Source organism: Petromyzon marinus, chromosome 45 (genome assembly GCF_048934315.1).
Source record: "Petromyzon marinus isolate PM22_M1 ecotype Great Lakes invasive population chromosome 45, UKy_Petmar_22M1.pri1.0, whole genome shotgun sequence".
Classification (NCBI taxonomy): Eukaryota; Metazoa; Chordata; class Hyperoartia; order Petromyzontiformes; family Petromyzontidae; genus Petromyzon; species Petromyzon marinus.
Genome location: NC_133711.1, coordinates 11107495 through 11135064, shown reverse-complemented (window position 1 = coordinate 11135064; position 27570 = coordinate 11107495). Strand labels below are relative to the sequence as shown.

Genomic DNA, 27570 nt, shown 5'->3' with positions numbered 1-27570 from the left:
TCGCACTCCGTGCTTCGTGGCTCTCCCGGATGACAACAACAACAACCCCAAGGCGCGTATTGTCGCAAGCATCGCGCGCCGGACTGCGATCGTAATCGAGAATCGATAGCGGTAGAGCGCAGTCATCGACATACGCGCGGGAATCGATTCCGCGAGACGACGGACCCATGACCCCCCCCCACCCCCGTGTGTGTGACGTCAGCCCGTAGCCCGGGGGGGGGAGGGGCCTCGTCGACACCTCCAGCACGTTGGTTGGCGAGTCGAGGGAGGCGAGCGAGGCGAGCTGCGTGCCCGGACTCGGCCCTCGCGGCGCCGTCTTTGTTGTTGTTGCTGTTGTTGCTGCTGCTGCAAAGATGGAGAGCAAACGAGATGGACACGGTGAGCCGCGCACGTCCCTCGTCGTTTAGGCGGTTTAACGGCGGGACATTTCGATGTAGTGCCAGGGCCTAGTCACGGTTTGGGCGATGCCGGAGGATCCGGAGAAATAAAATCCCCAGCGACCACGGAGAGAGAGAGAGCGAGAGAGAGAGGGAGACGCGCAGACTCCCGGCCAGGGATCGGCAACCTTTCCAAGGAGAGAGAGGGGTGGGGGTTTGTCTTTTACCTAAATAGTTTGAGAGCCGCTGCATGGCACGCGCAGAGACCGCCCACACGCCGGTTCAGTGCACCTGTTCGTAACGGCTGGGGAGCAGCCGTAGACATGGGAACATAGAATACAGTACAACGGTGGAGTTAGCTGCACTGTCCCTCTAATTCCCCTACCACTGTGTATCACCCATCCATTGAGCTCTCCCCACGCTCAGTAACCACTTGGCTTCAGTGATCTCATAAGATCGGATAACTTTAGAGTGATTTGGTCGCAGTCAACGGTATCAATATATTGAAAAGATAAAAAAAATTCACGATACAATTATGCACGCGAGCGCTGTAAGCGGTACTTTAATACTGTACATAATTTAATTTGACCAAATAAGGCCCACTGAGCTGTATAGTTTTTTTCTGAAGCGACCTGGCCACAAATGATAGCTCAACGAAGTGAACATTTATAGCAGCCAAATACTCTTAAGCGCGTGATTCTGATGGGGATGGCGAGAGACACGCCATCCCCAAATACAGAGCAGGCGTCAGGGCCGGGATGGAACCCACGACCTCCTGTATCACAGGCGAGGTTGTTAACATATCCTAGCCACCGTGTTTTACTATGAGCGAGCCATGAAGAGGGGTGTCTTGTATGTATGTTGAAATTCTTTCGCACCGTACGTAGCCGACCGTGCTCATCGGAGGTGCGATTTAACTTAATGTAATAGGCGTTATCTGAATCATAGCCTTACTAATGGAGCAGTCAAGAAGGTTTGAATAAAACAGTGCCCTGCCATCGTCTTCAAGTTGGCTCGGATCTTTGGGGGGGGAGAGGTAGAATTTTCTGTCACTCCGTGATAATTATTCCAAATAAATTTCCACAAATTGGGCCAAAATACCGACTCAATGGCCACACATCCGAGACCCCCACATAGAGCCACTGGACACAATTACAGTATTTGACACGTGTATCTTAAAATACAATTCTTTTAAGTAGGATTTCGTTTCATGCGGGAATTATTTGTTGAATTGACCGTGAACGAGAATGGGATAAACTTACGAGACATTAGCAAAATATAGATATCCGTTGCATTACATTAATAGCATTATGAGCACAGCTCAATATTACAACCAATTTACGGCTATAATGAGCCAAGAATGTGTCCCGCGCATGACGTCACTCCACATGGGGGGCGAGGCGCCTCCTCCCCCCTCCTCGGCGTCAACTCACAACTCTCACTACACAGGCAGAACCCCCACGTCATCACGTGATCTCCGTGACGCTGTTGGACGTCATGATGAACAAGGGATTATAACCTTCAAATGAAATAGGTCTGTGTCACAGCGGCGTGACAAATTGCACACGAATGGATGCAATGAATATCACGTCACGTTCTGCTTTTCGCTTGCAAGTGTCAGATTTACTGCAATACACCCGTCCTTGGACAGGCAAAAGGTGAGTTAAAACAATATTTACCAGACAGGACTCTTTCGTGCTGATGCCCATTGATTCAGTAGAGTCGGTGAGTAAAATACACAAGAAGTACATTCGAGACTGTTTACAGAACGACGTTTATGTTGACCGTGTACAAAAAATATGAAACGTAAGCAACTAAATTGTATCCACTGCTAGAAGTTGCTGCACGGATTGTTGGTGCCCTTTAAAGCTAGAGAAGAGAAATATAAAATGTTACGTAAAAAAAGAGATGAATCGCTGCCCACTGGGTTAGCTGTTACTCAATAACAAATATAAAGAAGCATTTGAACATTTTATTCCTGCCATGTACAACATTGTTTTGGGGAGCTGTAGAATGGATGGTTCTGTTGAGCGGATGTTGATGGTTAAGCATCGAGGCCATCATATAACGGTTACTTTTTAGCTATTGTGTAGTGCTTGTAAAATTGTCTATAAATGTAATGTTGCAGTTGGTCATTTCCATGAATCAGCTGAAACAAATAAGCTGTCCTTCCAAGGGTGTTTTTATGCACATATAAAAAAAATCGACGTGAAGAGATGGATTATTACATGCCGCTTGACGTGACCCTGCTTGTGATGTTTGCTCTTGCAGGAATTTACGGATATCTCTCTCCGGCCGAGGTGGAGGGGGCCAGCATCCAGGCGAGTTTTAAAAACCGTCCCTACCCATCAAAACGCCTCAACATAACTCCAGGAGCATGGCAACCACTGATTTCTCAATATCGTCTTCATCCAGAGCACAGCACCCATACACCACCAAGTGCCTGAATGACAAATGCGGGCCTAGAAGGAAGTCGTCTCTCTGCTAGGCCCCCAATTCGGGAGACACGTCCTCACTCTGTGACGAATCGTCACCCACCCGCCCACCGCGCGAGCGCGCCTGCAAATAACCGCTGGGAGTAGTTCTAACCCCCCTTCTAGAATGACTCTTCTAACATTGTAACCGCTTCTATTCCTTCCCACCCTCCGCTCCACCAACCCCCACCCGCTCCCAACCATCCTGACCGCCCGCTCTCTTGCTATCCCCTCCGCGCCACACAGCCGCTCGACAGGGACAGGAGCAGGCAGTTTGTGAGCGCCATGCTGCGGCGCGTCATGCCGCGCGCCAAGCCCGACCTGCTGGAGGAGAAGCTGAAGCGGCACGCCGTTGTGCTGAACAAGGGCGGGAGGGGCGCTCGCGCCAAGCGCAAGAAGAAGGCGGCGGCATCGTCGTCGGCGGCCTCTTCTGGCGCGTCGCCAGCGTCGGGCCGCCCGCTGTCGTCCCGCGAGCGCCGTCGTTTGGGCCTCTTCGACATCCGGCCAGAGAACCAGAGGTGGCGTCTGATGGCTAGCCTCTTGCACCGATTATTTGGCGACTGCTTGCCTACTTTTCCCGTTAATGTTTCTATCAAATTGTTTATTTATTCATTGTTTAATAATTCGTCAACCGCTCTTATCCTTTGTCTGTGATCATTTCTATTCGCCGTTCATTGTATGTATTCATTCCTCGTCTGCTCTTATTCTTCATCACTGTTTCCGCTCAGAATTTTCATTCATTATCTGCCATAATCTCTTATCCTCTGCCTGTGAAATTGTTTCTCTATCCAGTGCTTTCAGTCACTTGTGCACTACAGTGCTTTTTAACCCCTCTGCAATATAAAACTAAGTTCTCCACCATGTTCTCAATTATCAATAACTATATAATCAATCAATCGGTTCATTTCAACTGACCACATGCTGTCAAACTGGCTGCAGCACTTGTGTCCCAGTGAAGGAACGGTGGCCATGGGAGAAGCATCATTGTGTTTCGCAGGGAGAATGCAAGCCCCTAACCTCTTCGTCACTCGTGTGTTGTATGTCTCTCGACAGGTACGCCCTGTTCCTGCCCCTCCACCAACTCTGGCTGCAGTACATTGACGACCTCTTTGGGGGACTCAAGTCCACAACGTACGTCTCTGCCTTCCATTAATTCGTCACATGACCCAGTTTTCACATTCCCAAGTTGCTCAAGTGACTAATAGCATGTCACAGTACTGGACGGCACATATGCACTGCTTCATGAGTACGGGTCATGAGAGTTATAAGATTACTGAATTTTGTAATTAGGTTAAATGTATTTATCTTAGCTCTTTCGGTAAAGTCACGTTGAAGGGAAACATTAAAATAATAAAATATATATAAAACAATAAAAATTCTCACGACGTTTCGACCATAACACAAACGGTCGTCATCAGGTGTGTCGGTTTGCATTTATTTATTTTTAAACGCTGTATTTATTTATTTATAAAAAACGTCAGCGCCACACGCAGCGATTTGGCAGTTTATTTAGAAGGACTAGTCCATCTATGTTCTGAAAAGCCACTGTAAGCGTGAACAATCAATTAAGACCTGAAATGGTTAATCAAATCTTTCCAATGATTGCTAAGCCAGAATCCATCTTCTCGGTTGAAATTGTCTCTGTGCTTGTATATGTGGATAGCCTCATGAACGAATCTCTCATGGTAGCCAGATGGCTTACAAAGAACCTCTGTCTTGGAAAAGTCAATGTCATGTGAGCCTACTGAATTATAACAATGATCTGCCACGGCCAAGGTGTTGGTCCTACCGTGTTTAAGGTCTGCTTTGTGTTCACGAATGCGGTCCGAGACATGGCGTTTGGTTTCTCCAATGTAACTACTACCACAGAGGCAACTTAGTTTGTAGACACCAGGGTACTGTATGTCCGGAATCACATCTTTTACAGACGGAACCAGATCACGGATTTTATGTAATGTTTCGATTTAAAGCTTTCGTGACTGCAAGGATTCATCTTCTTTGGTTCTTTCGGTAAAGTCACGTAGAATGAGAATAAAATAATAAATTGATAAAATAAAATAACACAATATTCTCTCGACGTTTCGGCCACAACACAAGCGGCCTTCATCAGGTGAAGGGACGAGACTGTCTGGAGGACAGCGCTGGAGTGAAAAAGCCACGCTCAGATCACGACCTTTAAGCTGTGTGAGAAGAAACTAAGCGCCTTGACAAAGGAATTAGCATAGAATTTAGCATTGAAATGGCTGAGTGATTAGCTTGTGACTGGTCACAGAAATGGCTATGTTAAAGCATACACATCCGCAGAGGCACCCCTTGACAAAGGAATTAGCATAGAATTTAGCATTGAAATTGTGTATGCTTTAACTTAGCTATTTCAATGCTAAATTCTATGCTAATTCCTTTGTCAAGGGGTGCCTCTGCGGATGTGTATGCTTTAACTTTAACATAGCCATTTCTGTGACCAGTCACAAGCTAATCACTCAGCCATTTCAATGCTAAATTCTATGCTAATTCCTTTGTCAAGGCGCTTTGTTTCTTCTCACACAGCTTAAAGGTCGCGATCTGAGCGTGGCTTTTTCACTCCAACGCTGTCCTCCAGACAGTCTCGTCCCTTCACCTGATGAAGGCCGCTTGTGTTGTGGCCCAAACGTCGAGAGAATATTGTGTTATTTTATTTTATCAATTTATTATTTTATTCTCATTCTACGTGACTTTACCGAAAGAACCAAAGAAGATGAATCCTTGCAGTCACGAAAGCTTTAAATCGAAACATTACATAAAATCCGTGATCTGGTTCCGTCTGTAAAAGATGTGATTCCAGACATACAGTACCCTGGTGTCTACAAACTAAGTTGCCTCTGTGGTAGTAGTTACATTGGAGAAACCAAACGCCATGTCTCGGACCGCATTCGTGAACACAAAGCAGACCTTAAACACGGTAGGACCAACACCTTGGCCGTGGCAGATCATTGTTATAATTCAGTAGGCTCCCATGACATTGACTTTTCCAAGACAGAGGTTCTTTGTAAGCCATCTGGCTACCATGAGAGATTCGTTCATGAGGCTATCCACCTTTACAAGCACAGAGACAATTTCAACCGAGAAGATGGATTCTGGCTTAGCAATCATTGGAAAGATTTGATTAACCATTTCAGGTCTTAATTGATTGTTCATGCTTACAGTGGCTTTCAGACAGCATACATTAATTTTTCGTCTCCCCCCTCCTCTTTTCAGAACATAGATGGACCTGTCCTTCTAAATAAACTGCCAAATCGCTGCGCGTGGCGCTGTCGTTTTTTTATAAATAAATACACCGTTTAAAAATAAATTAATGCAAACCGACACACCTGATGACAACCGTTTGTGTTATGGTCGAAACGTGAGAATTTTTATTGTTTTATATATATTTTATTATTTTATTGTTTCCCTTCAACGTGACTTTACCGAAAGAGCTAAGAATATGAATGACTGCAGTCACGAAAGCTTTAAATCTAAATTTAAGTTAAATGTGTATATATATACACCAAGTGGCCGGGTATCTAAGTTGGTTCATCATAATGCCTGTGTGAGAGCAGTGAGTGGGGTGCCATGGTGGCAAGATGTTAACTATCTCGCTTGGTATGCAGGAGGTCGTGGGTTCGATCCCAACCCTGACGCCTGTATATTTGGACTTTGCGTGTTCTCCCTGTGGTCGTATGGATTTTTCTCCTGCTCCTCTGGTTTTTCCCTCCACATTTGAAAACATGCTTTTTGAAAATTTGTCTGCTATACATTTCAAAATGATAACTCGCTTATCATGTGAGCTATCATGTGTTGGCAGGTCGCTTCTGAAAAAGAGCTATATAGCTCAGTAGGCCTTGGCTGGCAAATAAAAAATAGATTTGTTTTAGAGTCGGCGCCGCTGAGGTCCTGTTTTGGAAATCCAGATTTAAGTCACCTGTGTTTATTCTGGGTTCTGAAGTGTAGTCAAATAATGGTCTCGGTGCCATCATCAATGACTACACAGAAAAAACCCAACATATGAAATGTTATTTTAATCTCATTTGGCAAGTTCCAACAATAGCCACTTAAAGTTTTATTGCCATGTGATGAACACCCCTGGCAGAGCTTGAGATAAGACACAATACGAAGTGTGAATAAGAGCTATTTGAAGGAAACTCAGAAGTAGTTTTGACATCACCTTCCAGAGGCCATTCCTTAACAGCTACCTTTTTTGGGAGGATCCTGCCAAGATTTGCAGGAAAAGGTGATGATTGCTATGTGCATTTCAATTCAGTAACCTGCTGGGAATTTTCAAATCTGCCATATTTCGCCTACTCTTGTGAAAGATGCGACTGCATTTTCAACATCCACTGTGAAGCAGGTGGCACTTATTATTAGAGTTATTAAACACAACCGCAGTATTAATCACTCTCCAGAGGCCATTCCTTAACATCTACCATTCTCTAAAAAGAGTTCCACATGGAAACATCTTAATATCATAACGTGATGCCAATAACATAATCGGAACATAATTTGCCGAAAACATAGCACGCGTTTAAAAAATATAAATTACCTTGGCCAAGACACAATAGAGAACCTCGTATATATATTCATATTCTTAGTTTTTTCGGTAAAGTCACGTTGAAGAGAAACAACAAAATAATAAAATATATATAAAACAATAAAAAAAATTCTCACGACGTTTCGACCATAACTCAAACGGTCGTCTTCAGGTGTGTTGGTTCGCATAAATTTATTTTTAAACGGCGCATTTATTTATTTATAAAAAACGTTAGCGCCAGGCGCAACGATTTGGCAGTTTACCCAGGACTAGTCCATCTATATTCTGAAAAGAGGAGGGGGGAGACGAAATTTTTTATAATGTATGCTGTCTGAAAGCCACTGTAAGCGTGAACAATCAATTAAGACCTGAAATGGTTTATCAAATCTTTCCAATGATTGCTAAGATAGAATCCATCTTCTCGGTTGAAATTGTCTCTGTGCTTGTATATGTGGATAGCCTGATGAACGAATCTCTCATGGAAGCCAGATGGCTTGCAAAGAACCCCTGTCTTGGAAAAGTCAATGGCATGTGAGCCTACTGAATTAGAACAATGATCTGCCACGGCCGAGGTGTTGGTCCTACCGTGTTTAAGGTCTGCTTTGTGTTCACGAATGCGGTCCGAGACATGGCGTTTGGTTTCTCCAATGTAACTACTACCACAGAGGCAACTTAGTTTGTAGACACCAGGGTATTGTATGTCCGGAATCACATCTTTTACAGACGCAACCAGATCACGGATTTTATGTAATGTGTTGAAACGGACCTGGATCTTGTGTTTATTCAAGATTTTGGAGATCTTTTTTGTGATCCCAGCAATGTAGGGTAAAGTGATGGTTTTGAAAGGCTCCTCAAGAGGGTTTTTCTTCATGGTTTGAGTGATAGCTTTGCGGATTGTATAGTCGGAGTAACCATTAGCCCTAAGAGCTTGGTATACGTGCTTGAGTTCACTGCTTATGTGTTCCTGGTCGGATATGCATTGGGCTCTATGATACAGAGTCTTGATGAGAGAATTCTTCTGTGATGGATGGTGGTGGGAATCCGGTTTCAGATAAGTATCCGTATGGGTAGCTTTCCTGTAGACAGAGTGGCTCATTGAACCATCAGGTCTCTTTTTAATTAGGACATCCAAAAAAGGTAACTGGAGAAAGGGGGGAGCCCATTGGGGTGCCCTCAGTTTGTTTGTAGAAAGTTCCATTCCAAGTGAAGTATGTATTGGTTAAACAGTGTCTCACCAGGGGGGGTACCTCAGTGTTTAGTCCTTGATGAACTAAGTCTTCAATGATTGCAATGGTGTCAGGTACAGGAACCTTGGTGAATAAGGAAACTACATCAAAACTGACAAGCAGGTCGTCTGGGGACAGGGAAATACCCTTGATTGTCGATACCAGGTGAGTAGAATTTTGTACCGCAGAGGTGATCCGCAAAGCTATCACTCAAACCATGAAGAAAAACCCTCTTGAGGAGCCTTTCAAAACCATCACTTTACCCTACATTGCTGGGATCACAAAAAAGATCTCCAAAATCTTGAATAAACACAAGATCCAGGTCCGTTTCAACACATTACATAAAATCCGTGATCTGGTTCCGTCTGTAAAAGATGTGATTCCGGACATACAATACCCTGGTGTCTACAAACTAAGTTGCCTCTGTGGTAGTAGTTACATTGGAGAAACCAAACGCCATGTCTCGGACCGCATTCGTGAACACAAAGCAGACCTTAAACACGGTAGGACCAACACCTCGGCCGTGGCAGATCATTGTTCTAATTCAGTAGGCTCACATGCCATTGACTTTTCCAAGACAGGGGTTCTTTGCAAGCCATCTGGCTTCCATGAGAGATTCGTTCATCAGGCTATCCACATATACAAGCACAGAGACAATTTCAACCGAGAAGATGGATTCTATCTTAGCAATCATTGGAAAGATTTGATAAACCATTTCAGGTCTTAATTGATTGTTCACGCTTACAGTGGCTTTCAGACAGCATACATTATAAAAAATTTCGTCTCCCCCCTCCTCTTTTCAGAATATAGATGGACTAGTCCTGGGTAAACTGCCAAATCGTTGCGCCTGGCGCTAACGTTTTTTATAAATAAATAAATGCGCCGTTTAAAAATAAATTTATGCGAACCAACACACCTGAAGACGACCGTTTGAGTTATGGTCGAAACGTCGTGAGAATTTTTAATTGTTTTATATATATTTTATTATTTTGTTGTTTCTCTTCAACGTGACTTTACCGAAAAAACTAAGAATATGAATTACTGCAGTCACGAAAGCTTTAAATCAAAATTTAAAACCTCGTATATAGTTTGTTGCCCTTCCCCCGCAACCTCCAATTAGCACTCTTGGCTATGTACGGTGCGAAAGAAGTTCAACATACAGACATACGTACACAAAGGGGGCGGCCATAGGCCTTGCGGTGCCATCAGTTCGACTGTTACTGTTGAGACCTGGGGATAGGAAGGGGGTCTGTTTGGGGCTTGGGGCCCCTTAGGAAGAGGGTGGATGCTGCTCCGCGCTTAACTTCAACGTTCGCGAGTAATCAAATCACGTGGATGTTTCTTACGGTGGTATCGGATGGGATGAGCTAATCGGCCACAGACGGATGACGCGACTCTGACATGAATCCCTCTCTCCCATCGTTCTAGGCGCTCGGAGCAGATCCAAATGAAGATGCTGAAGGCCGACCTACACGGAGCCATCATCACCGGTGAGGCGCAAACACGGAGTTTCGCCTGAGCAGGCTGCCAGAACAAGCGGCATTAAAGAATGCCAGTTTGTGAACGCCAGCGTGATATACAATGCATTTTGGATTTCTATAGCGTGGATGCACAACTGCATCTCAAGAGGCTGTACAAAGACAGTATTTTACATACGCATCATGTAGACAGTTTTGTATATATAGTATATATTCTACAAGATAGTCATCGGCAGAAGAGAAGGGGAAGTTTTATATTATGCTCCTGCACAGCTGGAAGGCGTGTGCATTTGAATCAAGTGGATGCATGTTGAACTTCTTTCCCACCGTACGTACGTGCAGTGTAAGGGCCCATATTTTTTATCACGGCTCTGGCTCTGGCTCAGGGTTGGTTCCGGCTCGAGTTAGTTGGCTCAGAGACATGCCCAACTCAAACCGGCCTGCATGGTCCCAGCCACACTCGGGGAATTCCGTGAGCCGAGACTGAGCTGAGCCATGTCTTTGAAAGCAAAGCGAGCGTCTCAAGCCTGAGCTGATCCTGTGCGTTCGAGGCCGAGCCAAAGCTGAGTCGCGATTAATAATGCAGCCCCAAGTGTTTGTGTGCCTAATGCGTGCAGTCATTTGCATGTACATTTGCAAGTTTACGTGTGCACATGTGTGTGTATGACCGATTCCCATAACACGCTGTAGTTGGCTCCCTTTGTGGCCTGGCTTGCCAGTCTGTTAATTATTTTTTTTGAACGCCGCAGTGGAGAAGTCAAAGTGTCCCACGTACGTGGGAACGACAGGGATCATGATCCAGGAGCTCAAGAATGTGTTCAAGATCATCACGAAGGACGACAAACTGAAGGGTGAGTGTTGATGAGGGTGACTGCAATATGAGGCAACCCACGCTCGTCCCCACGCCATCCAGCTTCCTCTTGAAACTAAAAACTAAACTATTCATTTTAGCAGGTAAGGCCCGCTAAGCTATGTAGCTCTTTTTCATAAGCGACCTGGTTATCACAAACGATCGCTCAACGAAGTGGCTTATCATTGTGTGGAAATTTATAGCAGCCAAATACCCTTAAGCACATGTTTTCCCCCGACGTTCAGCAGAGCTGGGTTTTTGTTTGATCACGTATCGTTGTACGAGGTGAATAATTTCGGCCGGCTTTTTAAGGGACAAAAAAAAACATCTTGACCAAGTGCCCATAATGCATACATCATCATGTTTATGCATAAATGTTTTGATGCCACCAGTGTTTCAATTGCTTTGGGATTTACATCGATCACCACTGATGTTACCCACGGCCGCCAGTGGTATTTGATGTACGAATCAGTCTTGGGTATCCCTTTTCACCGACAACGACACTGACCACATTGCCGAAGTATGGTCAAACAACCTCCATGACCAGTTTCGCACTTCCGATGAGCATGGTTGGCTACATGCGGTGTGAAGGAAGCTCAACGTACGTACCTATGCCATGGGGAGGCATTCACCCAGCAGGAGAATGATCAAGGGCTGTACTTCATTATTAATCGGGGTTGGAGTCTATTTGGGGTGGGTTTATTGTTCGGGTTAACACGAGGCTTATAATTTACATCAGGCTCATACTGTAAATGAGGTTCACGATTGCCATCAAGGTTTACGGTAAATTCGTTATCGGGGTGGTGATGTAGCCCAGCGGTAGTGTGCTGCCGCTTGTTACAGAGGTTGACAGTTCGAATCCAGCGGCCGCCCTGGTTAATACCGCGGTTGTGTGTAACAACCCTAATAATACGTGCCATCTGCTTCACAGTGGATGACTAAGATGCATTCGCATCATTCGCAAAGAGCAGGCCGTTGTGTGCCCGTGTCAGAGTCCAAATGTGCCAGATATGATCATTCCAAGCAAATTACTGAATTGGAATACGCATAGTGATCATTGCCCTCTCCTGCAGACCTTTGCAGGATCCTCCTGAAAAGAGTTATGAGACTCAGTGAAGCTTTCCTGGGCAAACAATCATAAAAATCAAATATAACAATACAATATTATGGTTTACATTAGGACTAGGATTTATATCATGGTTGACGCCTGCATTGGGGTTATGGTTTATGTTAGAGTTGTAATACTTGAGGGCTATGATAGACAGCTGGGTTGGTGCTGGGGTAAGCAATGGTTTGCACGATGGAGGGTTTTGTGCATCTGGGTTGTATGTACATTTGTTGTTGTTGAACTTTTTTCGCACCTTACTGAGCCAACCATGCTAATTGGAGGTACTGGGGAAGGAAAACAAACTACAGTAAAACCTTGGATTGCGAGTAACTTGGTCTGCGAGTGTTTTGCAAGACGAGCAAATTTTTTTTAATAAATATGAATTTGATAAACGAGCGAGGTCTTGCAATACGAGTAGTACGTATACGCTTTGTCTGCCGAGCGTCACGTGATCACAACTGATATAGAGTGCTTTGATATACGAGTGCTTTGGATTACAAACGCGTTTCCGGAACGAATTATGCTCGCAATCCAAGGTTTTACCGTAAACACGAAAAGCAGTTCTAAAGAAATGAGTTTTCAATTTAGATTTAAAAGCGCATAGCTCCAGGAGCTTCCTAATGTCGGGCTGACGTCGGGGGTTGAAGTTGGGTTTCTCATTGGTGTCCGTCTGGCTTGCCCCCGACGCTCATGCCCGTCGCCTGCAGTGATCCCCAAGCGGAAGAGCATCTTCGCCGTGGCGTTTGGAGGCTTCGTGTCGCACATCTACGGCTCCATGTTCTGCATGCGCTCCAGCGAGCGCTCTGCCAAGAAGTTCAAGGCCAAGGGCAGCGTGGACCTCTGAAAGGGCGACGGCACAAAGACGCCAGCAGCTTCCCTCCTTCCCCGCGAGCGGTCGGCACACCTTCTGTGTGCAGCGTAGGTTTCTTTTTTACATTTAGGCGCAAAATGCCAACTGGCCAGCGACGAACACCGCTACTGTGAAGGTCTAATGGAGTCTGTGTTTCTTGAATTGGGGAAGGTCATACGAACTTTGCAAATGATAAGGTTGGGAGGGAATTCCAAACTTTAGTGGCATGATGAAGGAAGCAGAAAGATGAAAGTGTTTGGACCTGCAATGTGATGGTTTAATAAAGTCTGAATAGAACCAGCCATTCTCAGTCTGGTAGACCGTATGTATGCAGATTGGGTTTTCTTCACGTCTCATTTCACACTATTTCGTAATGTAATTTTTTATGACACACTTAAGTTGGTGTTTCCAGGAGACAAACTTATGCTGCCCATCAAGTGTATGTATGTTGAACTTATTTCGCACCGTACGTAGCCAACCGTGCTAAGCGGAGGTGAACATCCTGAAAGGGAGATATAACTCAGAAAACAAACGGTAATCTTGTAGCTGCTCATCATCTAGGCGGTGTGTTCCGGGCTGTGGACATGGGTACGAGGCTTCGTTGTCAAGTGCACTGACATCTCTCCCGTCCCTTGGGTGGGTGGGGTTGAGGATGCCGTTGACAATCGTTGGTTTCCCTGGTGGGTCCTCGTGTGGCTGCACAGACCAAGACCGGAGAACACGGCGCTTGCCACACCGGATGCGTAGAGCCGCTCACCCTGGTTGGATTCGGGTTGGATTCGAGATGGACGCTGGATTCGTTGCTGGTGCCGCTGCTCGGTTTCTAAAACTCGGGCACCGCTTGGGCGGCGCGCGGTGCCGTGCACTGGTCATTCGGCAGCTGCTCGCAGGTCGAATCAGGGATGTTCTCTTTGTCGTGTTAAAGTATGTATGTGTGTTGAACTTCTTTGGCACCATACGTAGCCAACCGTGCTAATCGGAGGTGCCAAGAAGGACGACAAACATATCAAAGACAAAGATCCCCTGTATCGCCTAAGCAGACTGTTGGGGCAATTGCTGTGAGCGAGCACCTTTGAAGGCTGGAACAGTACACGAGGGGGGGTGGGTGACCTGCCTCACGCCCGACCACCTTTGTCTCCCTAGTGGCGATGTTTACGACACCACGCCAGGACCGGTTCAGATAATCGTCACTGGTGTTAGCCATGAGCGGGAATCGAAGTCGAGTGGCCGGGTTCGTAGTGCAGCGCGCTAACCACTACACTGCCACTGCTCCCCCCTTTGAAGCGTTTCATCTGTCCTCGCGAATACTGGAGTACAGGACCTGTTTGCACCAGTGTTTTACATTGTTTTCCTGAACGATATTGTAAATATGTTAATAAAATACATCGGAGAGTTTATATTCAGTTGCCCGGGTATCAACCCATGAAAAATAGGTCTGTGTCCCGTTACCCACATTGCATTAAAATGCACCTAGCCTGGCGCAAGCACCGCACCCTTGATGACATCGCCACTTCATTGTGAATGGCAGCTGCTCTTGTTTTTGTCTGACAAATCGTGACAATTCATTGAATTTCTGGGGTGGTGAATCGTTAAATGCCAATTTAGTATAAAAAAATACAGTAATCCCTCACCAACCGCGTTTTTTGCGTCCGCGGTATTTACGTATCCACGGTTTTCCTGCCGCATACCGATTTGGTAACCGCGGTGCGGAGATTTTTGGATCCGTGGCTTAGCATGGCGACCAGCGCGACTTGTGATTTAAAATCGTCGCGCAATCTGTCGCAGCCCCCCCCCCCCACCGCTCTTCACACCGCCAGGTGGAGGTAGCGGCTGGGCAAAGCCCCTCTTCTGACAACCACCTCGTCGCCCCTTACCTCATCATCAATGTCATCACCATAGACTTGAACCCTCCGTATTAAAAGTAAATAATTTAATTGCTTTAAATTATGTTATTTGAACATTTAATGTTTTTAATTATGTCATTGTGTATTTTATTTGTGTTTAGTGTGGGAACAGGCAACTTAGGCTTTGACCGTGGCTGCATTTGCCCTAACCCCCTATTTCCCATAACGCCGTAGTATTGTCAACCACAGCGGTTTTCAGGAACGTAACCTTCGCGGGTTGGTGAGGGGTTGTTGTACGACAATGTATAAACCGTGCTGTATCCACTCCTATATAGTACAATATACACTAATAATGTAGTATACCCATGGATTGTCCATTTCTCGACTGAAGACACTTTTCACAAAGCCATCTATAATAATCAAGAAGCCTACAATCAATTTCTTTGTCGACAAACTTTGATGCCCAAGGAAAGGCAGGTTGATTATCCACCTTTTTGAGCACCTTATTCGTTAGAGTAGCTTACCATTACAGCAGGCACTTCCTAGCTAATATTAGTATATGGCTCAAGGGAACCTCGCGACAACTATGACACTCAACACACGAAAAGCACTTGTAGCCGAGAGCTCCCTGCGCTACAGGACCTGAGCCCTCAAGGTGGGAGCTGCCGTCGCACGAGCGGGAGAAGACGCGGCCGCCACTCATCGCACCGCGTGCTCCCTGAGGCTCGACGAACGAGGAACGCGACCAGCCAGCTCAACCCCCTCCCCCCCCCCCATCTCACTGGGGCCAATCTTGTATGTACGTTGAACTTATTTTGCACAGTACGTAGCCAACTGTGGTAATCGGGGGAGAACTAAACAAAGCATTTCTACAGAAATGCGTTTCTAATCTAGATTTAAAAATGCATAGCTCCAGTGGCTTCCTCTAATCGGAAGAGCGTTCCAGACGGCCAGAGGCATAATGCAGTAACCGTCTTTGTTTGATGGCTAGCCATAAGCCGCTGCTAGGATGATTGGAATTCGCGTGTTTATGCCCCTTGATGAGACCAGCATCTTCACGTCACTAGTGCCCGTTGGCTAAAACCTGATTACCTGATCTTTGTTGGGAGCTGTGCCCAATTGGCCAGATCTTTGGAACTCTCTTGACGTCTTCTCCCCTGTCTAGGCAGGCCTCCTGGGTTCGACTCCCAACCCAGCCTTGTCCCCCACCAAGTTAAGACAATAGGCACATTCCCTATAATAACGTCATCCGGTGTGTGGCAATAGGGATTCGCGATTCACTCAAACACAATCAGCCTGTCAACATGGTACGTTTATTAATGGCTCGGGGAAAATCACATCCATATCAAATCACGCGCACTATGGAAACTTACCGTCGTAAACTGTTCACATTTTTCTCATAACGAAACTCCCAATTCATGCCAATTGGAAAAATCGTAGTCGGCAGCGATGGCAAAATAGCTTTTCGGCAAGAACACAACCGAATTTCTTTGCAGCTTTTGATATATTTTTTTTACAGAGTACCGAGTCCCTCGTGACGCTTGACCACAACGCTAAAATAACCACCGTAATGCATTTCAACCATATGCAACATCTAAAATGTGCACTACAGGTTCAGCATATACTTAGAAAAATCGGACTTGTGCAAGGGTTACGACAAGTGTCGTTTGCGAGCACCTATTAAAGAAACAATGAGGCAGTGGTGGAGGCAGCACCCTACACTGCTGGCCACCTTTGTCTCCCCAGTGCCTAGGTTCATGAACACAGCAAGAGGTACTCATTTTAAGTGGAGCGGATCTAAGGCAGGCACAGACCAGGTTTAGATTCCAATTGACACCGATGCATGCAGGAAGTTAGGTGAAGACTGGGGTTCCAATGCAGTGTAGTGAAAACCACAACCACTGCTATGCAATCACACGTGCACACACGTGACTATGAAACACTAAATATCAGAGGTATTTTCTGTAGTTTTTTTTCTTCCACATTTAGATGCACCAATTGAAGTCTGCCTTCTTCGTGCTCGTAACTTGCCATCCAAAATGTACCCCCCCCTCCCCCATAGTATTTTTTAATTCCCAAATGTGAATTGGGAACAGACAACATTGCGTACGGCACAGGTCGAATATATGTCCACGATTAACAAATGCTGCATTTGAATCAAATGTACGCAACTCTATGTGCTCGATGTACAGAAATACACCAATAAGTGAGGCTTGGGTTAAGGAGAAAGGCACTAAAGTGGCTCCCAGTGGTTGGTGACCAAAGGGAAGCCCTACAAATCCAGACGGGCCGAGATTGTAAGTACACAACCTTGACGGTCCACTTCCTGCTTCTAACAGCTGAGTCAACGAGCAGTGGTGAGGTCTGGCATCAATGATAATATCTGTGATGCCCTCCTTACTGGTAAGCTAACTTTTTTTCTCTCTGAATAAGAGGCAGCGAATCGACTCACTTGCAGGTGCTGGGTGGATCATTGCATCGTGGGAGCCTGAGAGATGGTGGTGGCTCGGGGAAGCCTTCATCCAGCAGTGGATTGTCCAAGGCTGATGGTAACCAAGAGGCATTGGTTGAAACTATAATGTACTAAATTTCGATTTAAAGCTTTCGTGACTGCAATGATTCATCTGCTTTGGTTCTTTCGGTAAAGTCACGTAGAATGATAATAAAATAATAAATTGATAAAATAAAATAACACAATAATATTCTCACGACGTTTCGGCCACAACACAAGCGGCCGAAAGAACCAAAGAAGACTATAATGTACATTTGAGTTTATTATAGGGAAGTGCTATGGGTGATGTTAAGATGCCTTGAATCTGTTATTTAACTACACTGCCAATGCAGTCACTGAAGAGTAGATTGTACTCTTACTTTAATGAGATCCAATCACACAAAGCTTGTGACATACGCCACTCAGAAATAACACAATTTTTTTAAATTAAAGCACAGATCAGTGAATGTTACATTTATTGCTGCACAATCTGTATTTAATAATTACGTAGGATAACAACACCTATGTAACTACAGCATGGTTAATTCCTAAACTGTTGGCCAAGGGGAACTCCAGTGGCAGCTGTCTGTACAGCACAAGGTGTACATAATACCGGGCTACAAGTCAGCATTGGTTTGTATGTAGGGGATGATGTTTGCCGTGTGGTTTTTCCCAAGTGGGACTTATATAAGAATTGAGTTTAGATTATTGTTTTACCACATGTTCAAACCTTTGTCAAGCAATCCAATTCTAACCAATTTACACTCCTTTACGATTTTTGCATCCTGCTAAAATGCAGCTCTCCGTGTGGATTTTTGTGGTGCGGTAAACGAGTGGTGGAGCAAAGGTAATAGACATGGAACCATGATTCAGTGCTTCGCGCATTACGCTATGACCCCAGCAACCACGAGTTCAATTCCTGGCAACGGCTAATATCGACGGTGAGTGAGCAATATCCGAACAGGTCCTGGGTTCCTCCCCGCCACCTTCACCAACCCACATTGACCAGTCTGGAAACACAACCCCCATGGCCAATGCAGCGTGAGGGAGAGGCCTTCAAATAGCAGTGGACTGACAAAGGGGCTGTACGTCATACCTGTCAACCCCTTATCAGTGCCTATCTTATTCTTTGGACCTTTCCGTCAAGTCACAGAGATAGAAAAATAAGAAAAAAATATTTTTATTATTTTTATTCACTTTTTTTTTTCTATCGACTTGACTTTCCCGAAAGAACCAAAGAATATGAATTCCTGCAGTCACGAAAGTTTTAAGTCAAAATTTAGTGCCTACCTTATTACAGACCAACTCAGACCTTATTGGTCACAAGGGAGAAACGGCTGTATGCCATTATGGACCTAAAAACTGAATTTCTCTGTACAATAATATGGGCAAACCATATAGGTTGACAGGTATATGTACATATGCATACATTAATACGTACACAAACTGTCTGTGCAGCATTGGGCAGGTTGACTTCCCGCCCTAAAAGAACACAATCGCTCAGTTATTATTAACACCAAGTGTAAAACATAGCTCGTACATAAATATGCTTTGTCTATATTTTGGTCAGGTGAAGTAGGGAATGCCTATGATCCAGTGCTCTGGATCCAAGGGTTGGTGGATCATTCAGAGATATGCGACACTCCCAAAAGCTGCTATACTGCGAGGTGGCTAGCCGATTGCAGTACAACAAGCAGGCCCTCCGATTAGCACGGTTGGCTACGTACGGTGCGAAAGAAGTTCAACGCACATTATCCCCATGTATGGGTGTGTTTTTCAGGCGTGTTGATTCCCTCACATGCACACGAAACATTCCTGGATTTAAAAAAAAGTCGTGAGACTCGGTGAGAGACTTCCCGGATAAACTTACATTATTTGAACCATCTAAACAATTGGCAGACATGGGACGATGAAGCATGCGGACTGGAGTTTAATGACAGTTCTAATGAATCACAAATTCCCACACAAACTATATATTGACAGGATGTGTTCCGGCGTGCACATTTTGATCACAGTACAACTGTGTCGGGTTTAGGCAACTAATAGTGGTTTGCACCCCGCCCCATTCTGCAGTACTACGTTTTAGGTTTTAATGCCAAGGGAAAAACATAACCACCACCCCGTCCCCAAAATAAATAAGTAATAAATTAATTCCCACTGTGCAATTATAACCATGATAATCTACACCTATGACTCGCTAGGTAGAGCGTGGCTAAGTCGCCTTGAAAGTATGAAGGTTTAACGGTACGTAAACAAATTGCAATTCTTGCCTGCACATAAGGGGGGACATGCACAGCCACTGCAACACTTAACTTTGCTGTCTGTGATAACAACAAAAAGACAACAGCCAAGCAGTTTTGAGTGCCTGTCCAGAAAGCAAACTGCAGACTGCACGAAAATAAGATCATACAGGGGAGGCTTGGGGAGATTCAAAGAGACATGAGTGAAGCATGGGTAGTTTCAGGGAGACGCAGGGAGGTGCAACTGAGATAACGGGAGACGTGGGCAGGTGTAAGGAGACATGGGGAAGCATGGAGAAACATTCGGGAGGTGCAGAGAGACATGGGGAGATGTCTGTCTGGTTTGCCGCACACACAGCAGACCAGATGGACATCTGTATACACAGCCAGCAGTCCAATCAAGCGCAGACCTCGGTCATTGAATAGAATCAACGCTAAACGAAAGCAGTCTGTGTAGAAACGCAAATCACCGGGGCAAGTGACAAGCAGCCAATCGAAGCCTGGGTTTCAAACAAGTAATTAAATGCATCCATGATACAACGCACGGTGCAGAAACTTAACAAGCAGGAGGGTACATCAATAAAACATACCTCCAGAAGCAAATACGCGGACCACGTGCAGTGATCCGATGCTTTAAATAAGACGCTTGGTAGCGCTGGCGCTGCTTCCTCGAGTCATGCCTCTCGCGCATCAATTTCCTGTAATTCAGGGTGTGGGGCCACGCTCACAGAGAGAAGAGGTCACCCGCCGAGGGCAGTGGGGCCAGGCCGCCCGTAACGTTGGGCAGCTGAGAGAGGTCGGGCAGACTCTGGATGTGCGCCTTCAGCTCCCTCCTCACCCACGTCACCCTGCTCAGCTTCTGTTTGTACTCCTAGGAGCGCACGGGGAAAGGAAGAGACGCGCAACACGGTTTTAAATTAAATTGAAAAATCTAATTTTGTATTTTCTCATTAGTCCCGCTTCATTCTTTAGAGTCACACGTAAGAACGTTATACAGTCACAATGCTGCGTGACGTCACGTGGATGGAAAACACATTTAGATTGAAAACTAATTTCTTGAGAACTGCTTTTTGTGTTTAGTTGGTTGTCCTTCGCCCGCACCTCCGATTAGCCCAGATGGCTCGGTACGCTGCGAAAGAAGTTCAACATACATACATCACGTGGCCCACCAGCACCATTGTATTATATGGCCTGTCGGAAAATACGATTGACGAACCCTGCCAGTGCCATATCAGGGGCGGGGTGAGGAGGTCCGACCACCCTGGGGTACCCCTCCCGAGTGGGAAAACCAAGCCAGCGGTAACAACAACCGTCGGCGACTAGAACTCGCCAAAACTTCGCGGCCACGCGATCATGCCCATCAGTTGACTCGGCAATTAAAAAACGACCGCGCCCGCCCCCGCACCTCCAGCCTGCGCTCCTTTTCGCGCAGCTGCTCTTGCTGCCGGCGCGTGTAGTCGGCGAGCATGCGCGCCAGCTGCCGCCGGTCCTCCAGCTCGGCCGCCAGTCGCCCGTTGTAGTCGGCGAGCAGCAGGCACGCCTCGTCCACCAGAAGCGTCAGCCGCTCCGCCGCCTCCCTGTCTGGGCTCACGTGCCACATGGGTGGCCCGCGACCATTCATCCACCACACCATCATTGTCGTCGCTTAAACATTCGTGATGCCCCTCCCACGCGGTGCATCTACCCCCCCCCATGGGGCGCGTAATGAGGCACCATGAGGCAGTGGACCCCAGATGGCAGCTGTCCTTGTGTGGAACAAAGGTGAATACGGTGCCATCCATCGAGTGCGCATTCGTTTGCCAGTAGGAGCGATGTTGCCATACAGCTTCCCAAATAATTTCAGGGTGCTTCAACAAGATTTTAACACTTAAATGGGACTATCGTTTTTAATCGAAAAAGAACGGATAATACACTGTAACATGATAACAAATGTATGTTAATAGCTTCAAAAAGTTAAAGAGTCTCCACTTGTTCGCCATCATTGTCAACACGTGCCTGGAATTTTCTCCAGGTGGTCTCCTGAGCCCGGAGACACATTTCTTGTGGTATTGTTGCAAATTCTCATAAGTGTCAACATTTTTTTAACCACCCTGTATATTTGCACGAAATGTATCTATTTTTTACAGTGACGCCACCACACATGGCCTACTACATGTGCAAAACTGCGTTTTACACTGTTGCATGGTGCGTGCACTGCACCATATCACTCCATTGCAATATGGTGTACAATATGTGCTGCACATTGCACATTAGTGTGTTGCACTGCAACTGGACTTTTTTTTATTTCGTGGCAGAGCTTCGTTGTTTAGCAATATATTTCAAAGCTGTGCCCCATTATATTATGTTGAACTCTATTATAAGCACGGTTGGCTACGTACGGTGCGAAAGAAGTTCAACATACATAGAATACATTGCACTGTATCATTGCATCACATCGTACAGCACTGCATTACATTACAATCGCTCCAGTGTACTGTCACATTGTATCATATCGCATTGGTCGACACTGCCGCATTGTCGGAGTGGGGAGGGGCGTACGCACCGGTGATCCTTGACAGCTGCGATATGTCCTGCACCGCGGGCGGCAGCGACGCAATCTTCTGTCTCACGGCAGCGTCGCTCGATGCAGCGCTCTCCAACTCCGTGAGGACCCGCACCAGCTCCCCCGCCTCTCGTCACAGCCGCCGCCACCACCACCCCGGTACAACACAGATGTAGATGGCCAGCACATGCATGAACGTGTCACAGGAGGTCACAACCTAAGTAGAGACCTGTAATTGCGCCTGGAATGGAGAAAGCCATTCTGGAGCATGGCAAGAAAGACCATGTCGCAAGCCGAATAGCATTTAAGACAGGTGGGCAATGTTTCGTCAAGGAGCATAAACCATCGCGCAAACTCTGGTCATCCTTGCAGCAGCGTCGAACAAAGACGGTCACCGCATCACGCGCTTTCAGATACGCTTCTGCGGCCGTCTGGGACGGCTCTTCCTTTCAATATTAGGAAGCCACTGGGCCTATGCATTTTAAGTCTAGATTTAAAACTAATTTCTGAATAGTCTTTGGTGTTTAGTTTGTTGTCCTTCCCCGCACCTCCGATCAGCACGGTTGGCACGTACTGTGCGAAAGAAGTTCAACATACATACATACAATGTCAACTTAATTCCAAATAAGCCCGATCACCACCAAGACATCAGGAAGTTCACTGCCCAGCAAGTACTGGTCTACATCATATTTGAGAATTGGCCATGGAAGGTAAAATCACTTTTCCAAATGGAAAAAACATTCTGCAAAATTCGACTGAAGCGCACCGCAAAAGTGGAACACGTCGTGAACTCACATCCACTGCGAGCCTACGGATCTGTGTGAAATCTACGGATCTCTGTGCGAGTCTATGATTCTCTGTGTCAACTCGTGTCCACTGTATCTCTATGGGTCTCTACTTGAACTCGTGTCGACTGCATGTCTATGGGTCTGTGTGAACTCGCGTCCACTGCATGTCGATGGGTCTGTGTGTGAACTCGTGTCCACTGTATCTCTATGGGTCTCTACTTGAACTCGTGTCCACTGTATGTCTATGGGTATCTGTGTAAACTCGTGTCCACTGTATGTCTATGAGTCTCTGTGTAAACTCGTGTCCATTGTATGTCTATGGGTCTCTGTGTGAACTCGTGTCCACTGCATGTCTATGGGTCTCTACTTGAACTCGTGTCCACTGTATGTCTATGAGTCTCTGTGTCAACTCGTGTCCACTGCATGTCTATGAGTCTTTGTGTGAACTCGTGTCCATTGCATGTCTATGGGTCTCTGTGTGAACTCGTGTCCACTGCATGTCTATGGGTCTGTGTGTGAACTCGTGTCCACTGCATGTCTATGAGTCTCTACTTGAACTCGTGTCGACTGTATGTCTATGAGTCTCTGTGTAAACTCGTGTCCACTGCATGTCTATGGGTCTCTGTGTGAACTCGTGTCCACTGCATGTCTATGGGTCTCTGTGTAAACTCGTGTCCACTGCATGTCCATGGGTCTTTGTGTAAACTCGTGTCCACAGCGAGCGATCTCCAAGGGCATGAGTAGGATTCAATTTGTTGTGCCCGGAAGTCGGCAGCCATATTTACAACCAAGACACTGATTTGTAGTTGCTTCTAAATGTATATCCATACAAAATAAGAACACTATAAATGTCATTTTTACACTTAAGATTGACAGTTATTTAACATATATTAACCATTAACAAAACAGTAATTTAACTATTTAAAACATTTCCAATTTTAAGCAAATAAGTCACACCGCTACAGTTTAATTCGAGTAAACTTTACCTCTATAAGTGTGGATCTTAAAATGACATTTGATTAATGATAAAAATTGAAATATTTGTATACAATTTAACCCTAAAGAGAGCGGAAGGGGTGCCACAATCGCAGCACATGGTCGCCTGATGCACCACAGGGTTCACTATTGCATCCGTCTCCCATGTGCTCTGCGAGCAGTGGGGTCTTCCATTTTTCTAATTTTTGGTCATTAATTTTTGTGCAAAAGGTGTTCCAGCTGGAATCTGTTTTACTTATGGGGAAGTATTCTGGCATACCTGAAAGTCCATCTCCAACGAACGTGGCTTCTAGAGGTTTTCCTGGACACACAAAGACGAAAACGCCACGGTGCCGCCAACTCAGTCACCTCGGGCGGTTCCTTGGGCGAAGCGTTCCCCAGGTAGTGGTCGTCCTCCATCACGGCCGCTGGCAGTACCACCACCTTCTTCTCCTCATCCTCCTCATCGTTCTCCTCCTCTTCTTCATCTGCCTCCCGACGCCGCCGTGTTGGCTGGACGGGCACCGTCAGCTCGCGCGTCCGCTTCTTCGTCTTTCTCTCGCCTGTACAGTGCACACGCAGCACAGCGTGGCTCTTGCACAAGCAGCGTACTCAGCCAACGTCACCTTGCCCTGGGTACAAGCCACGGAAGATACCATGCACAAAACAACTACCATCGCCATTTGCTGATAAGTGGCAGTGATGTCACCCTGGCACTTGAGGGAGGTTGGATGCATTTTTAGGTCAAGGAAAGTAGCCAAGGGGTTATGGGACAAATTCAGATGTTATGGGTTAAAAGGCAGTTATATCAGCCACCCAAACGTCCAAAAGACAAAGATCCCTCATATGGCCTTAAACAGACTGTAAAGTGTTGTTAGAGAGCACCTATGAAGGCCGGCACAGCACATGGGGAGGTAGATGGCCAGCACCACGCCCCCCCCGCCTCTGTCTCCCTAGTGGTGATGTTTACACACAACAGGTACTCATTTGAGGCCGAGTTGACCTCGGGGAGGCCCAGGAGCAGTTCAAATAATTGTCACGGGTGTTGACCGTGAACGGGAATTGAACTCGGGTCGCCGGGTTCGGAGTGCAGCGGGCTAACCGCTTCACTACCGCTCCCCCACATGTTCGCACACACACACGCACATTTGAGCCTGTGCTCCTGCTCACGTGTCGGTGCACCTGCCCGTACTTGCCGCCTGCAGTAGCTGCTCGATGAAGTCCCCGTCGTACACGGCTCTCTCCTGCCAGATGTGGAGCAGCCGCTGCATGGGCGTCCGGCACCTGTCATCCGCCTCCCTGCACGCACATTAGACAGTGTAGCATTCACAGGCTGCTCTGCGAGAGATTCAAACAGATTCTTCATATAAAAACTAAACTATTTTTACTTTACCAAGTAAGGCCCACTGAGCAATACAGCTCTTTTTCAGAAATGACCTGGCCACAAATGATAGCTCAACGAAGTGGCTTATCATGTGGAAAGTTTCCCAGCCAAATACTCTAAACACATGTTTATAAATATGGAGGGACAAACCAGAGGACCTGTAGAAAAATCAAAGCAACCAAGGGGAGAGAGACAGGCCAACTCCAAATACACAGGCGTCGAGATCGAACCCAAGACCTCCTGCATACCAGGCGAGGGAGTTAACATATCACCACCATGGCGCCCATATCATGACTGCACACCGTTCAGACCTGGCCACGTGGGAGAAGGCGTCGAGCAGCACTGAGGAAAACTCCCGCGTGAGTTCAGGGCCCTTGCGCTTGCTGTTCTGGATGACGTCGTTGGCCAGGTAGAGGTAGGTGAGCTTTCGGCTTGGTTTCGCTGCACACATTCCCATCGCCAACAGGCATACGTACGGACATGCAATAGTCCACAAGCCAGGACCAGATATTTAAACTGAACTTTTTATTTTACCAGGTAAGGCCCACTGAGCTCTATAGCTCTTTTTCAAAAGCGACCTGACCACAAATGATAGCTCAAAGTGGCTTATCGTGTGGAAATGTATAGCGGCCACATACTCTAAACGCACGTTGATTCTAAATGCGGAGGGAGAAACCGGAGAACCCGGAGAAAAATCCACGCCACCACAGGGAGAATGTCACTTGTCTGTAACATCTGAGAAATCGAAACTTTGATGTGTCCAAATTTATGTGGCCAATAACAGTGAATTTTGTGAAGACCATTTGAGATGAGTGGGGTCATCAAACAATCGATACCACTCGGGAGTTTTGTTACCTTAGATGGTGCTCTGGCAGATGAATGGTACAGGGGTGAAGGAGTGGTTTACACTATAGTGAACTACACTGCATGCACTATGAACCTAACAACCCGAGTTCGAACCCTGGCCACGGTTACTATCAGTGGCAAGTATTATATTTTTAAAATCGGTCCCTTCAATGATCGATGTTTCCCATAGTGCACAGCACTAGAACACAGTGTGTGCACATTATACTGTGGTATAGATTCAAGAAAAGTGTGCTATTTAATACGGCAATATTTAGCTCATGAATTATAGCATTACATTTTCACGTGCAATATTAAAAATGTTTACAATGTACAACACTGTATATAACTCTACCGTAGTATGTAGGGTATAGTCTTGTAACATTTAAATAATGTTGTATATGATAATAAATGTAGTTATTTATTCAAATGTTTGGTTATCTCTCTTGAAGCTCCCGTGTATTATATACAATATACGTCTAATATATGCTGTGTATATCTCTAATTCCCAATTGGATTACCTGAGGCTGCCGTACCAAAGGCGCCAAACGTCCCCGTGTCTACCTCACACTCTGCCGGTACGATACAAGGGTGGTCTACATGTCTTGTGACCCACAGTTGATTGAACCCCCCCCCCCCCTAACAATTTTTTTCTCTTTGCATATTAACTTGTTTTAAAAAAAATATTTACTTTAAAATAGATATAAATATTAAGTTTTAGAGGATTAAATGGGGGTCACAAGACATCGGGGACCGCCCCTGTACTTTAAAATAAACTATTTTCTATGTTATCAGGTCAGGCCCCACTGAGCTATTTTACAGAAGCGACCTGGCCACAAATGATAGCTCAAGGAAGTGGCTTATTTATCGTGCGGAGATGTAAAGCAGCCAAATAATCTCAAACGCACACTTATAAACGTGGAAGGAAAACCCAGAGACAAAATCCACGCAACTACGGTGATAGACAGCGAGATGCAAACTCCAAATACACAGCAGCAGCAGCAGGCGTCAGGGTCGGGATGGAGCCCACGACCTCCTGCGCCCCAGGCGAGGTTGTCAACATCTCATAGCCACCGTGGCGAGCACTGTACGGTACACGACTTTGCACCTCGTAATATAGGGGAAATGCAATGGCGTTTCGCCGCATGCCATAACGCGTGTATAAGCAGCAACAACAACGACGATAACGACAACACGAATAATCATCGCCTACTTTTCTTGAGGCTGCCGTGCCACACTTTGGCGATGGTGCGCGCGTGCTTTCTGTGGTGAATGAGCCACAGCGACAGGGTCTGGACGCTCTGCTGCGAGTTGCTCAGCTCCGATAACTTCTTCTCGAACGCCGCCTCCGAAAATGCCGACATTGCTCACTCGCAGCTTAATGTGGAGATTGCAATTAAAGTGAAAATTTTAAAAAAAATGTATATCGTCAAAAAAAGTGGGTTTTAGTTTAAGTTGTAAAATAAAATTTAAAGCCGGGCCCCGCTGGCCGGGCGCAGTCGAAGGCGGCTGGGCCTCGGCTCCTACGGAGGCCCGTGAGGGGCACGTATGGGTGGG

General features: G+C 46.1%; 2 protein-coding genes across 4 annotated transcripts; one reads left to right on the top strand and one right to left on the bottom strand.

The window, feature by feature from the left end:
* Positions 1-218: 218 nt before the first annotated feature.
* POP4 (POP4 ribonuclease P/MRP subunit) lies at positions 219-14303 on the top strand. Of its 2 annotated transcripts, XM_032970997.2 has the most exons (7): positions 219-378; positions 2649-2698; positions 3098-3369; positions 3905-3982; positions 10049-10110; positions 10848-10949; positions 12764-14303. In XM_032970997.2, the coding sequence occupies exons 1-7, from the start codon at positions 354-356 to the stop codon at positions 12898-12900; spliced, it is 726 nt and encodes a 241-aa protein (XP_032826888.2). In that variant the 5' UTR covers positions 219-353; the 3' UTR covers positions 12901-14303. The 2 variants fall into 2 exon arrangements, with proteins under 2 accessions (XP_032826888.2, XP_075930214.1); XM_076074099.1 differs by lacking the exon at positions 3905-3982.
* A 1746-nt stretch (positions 14304-16049) lies between these two features.
* On the bottom strand, positions 16050-27570 carry LOC116952020 (regulation of nuclear pre-mRNA domain-containing protein 1B-like). 2 transcript variants are annotated; one of them, XM_032970993.2, is made up of 7 exons: positions 27227-27570; positions 25473-25611; positions 24979-25085; positions 24156-24349; positions 22024-22150; positions 20887-21062; positions 16050-20352 (listed from the first exon to the last, which is right to left on the bottom strand). In XM_032970993.2, exons 1-7 carry the CDS (start codon positions 27375-27377, stop codon positions 20206-20208), a joined length of 1041 nt encoding a protein of 346 aa, XP_032826884.1. In that variant the 5' UTR covers positions 27378-27570; the 3' UTR covers positions 16050-20205. The 2 variants fall into 2 exon arrangements, with proteins under 2 accessions (XP_032826884.1, XP_032826885.1); XM_032970994.2 differs by having other exon boundaries at positions 25482-25611; positions 27227-27566.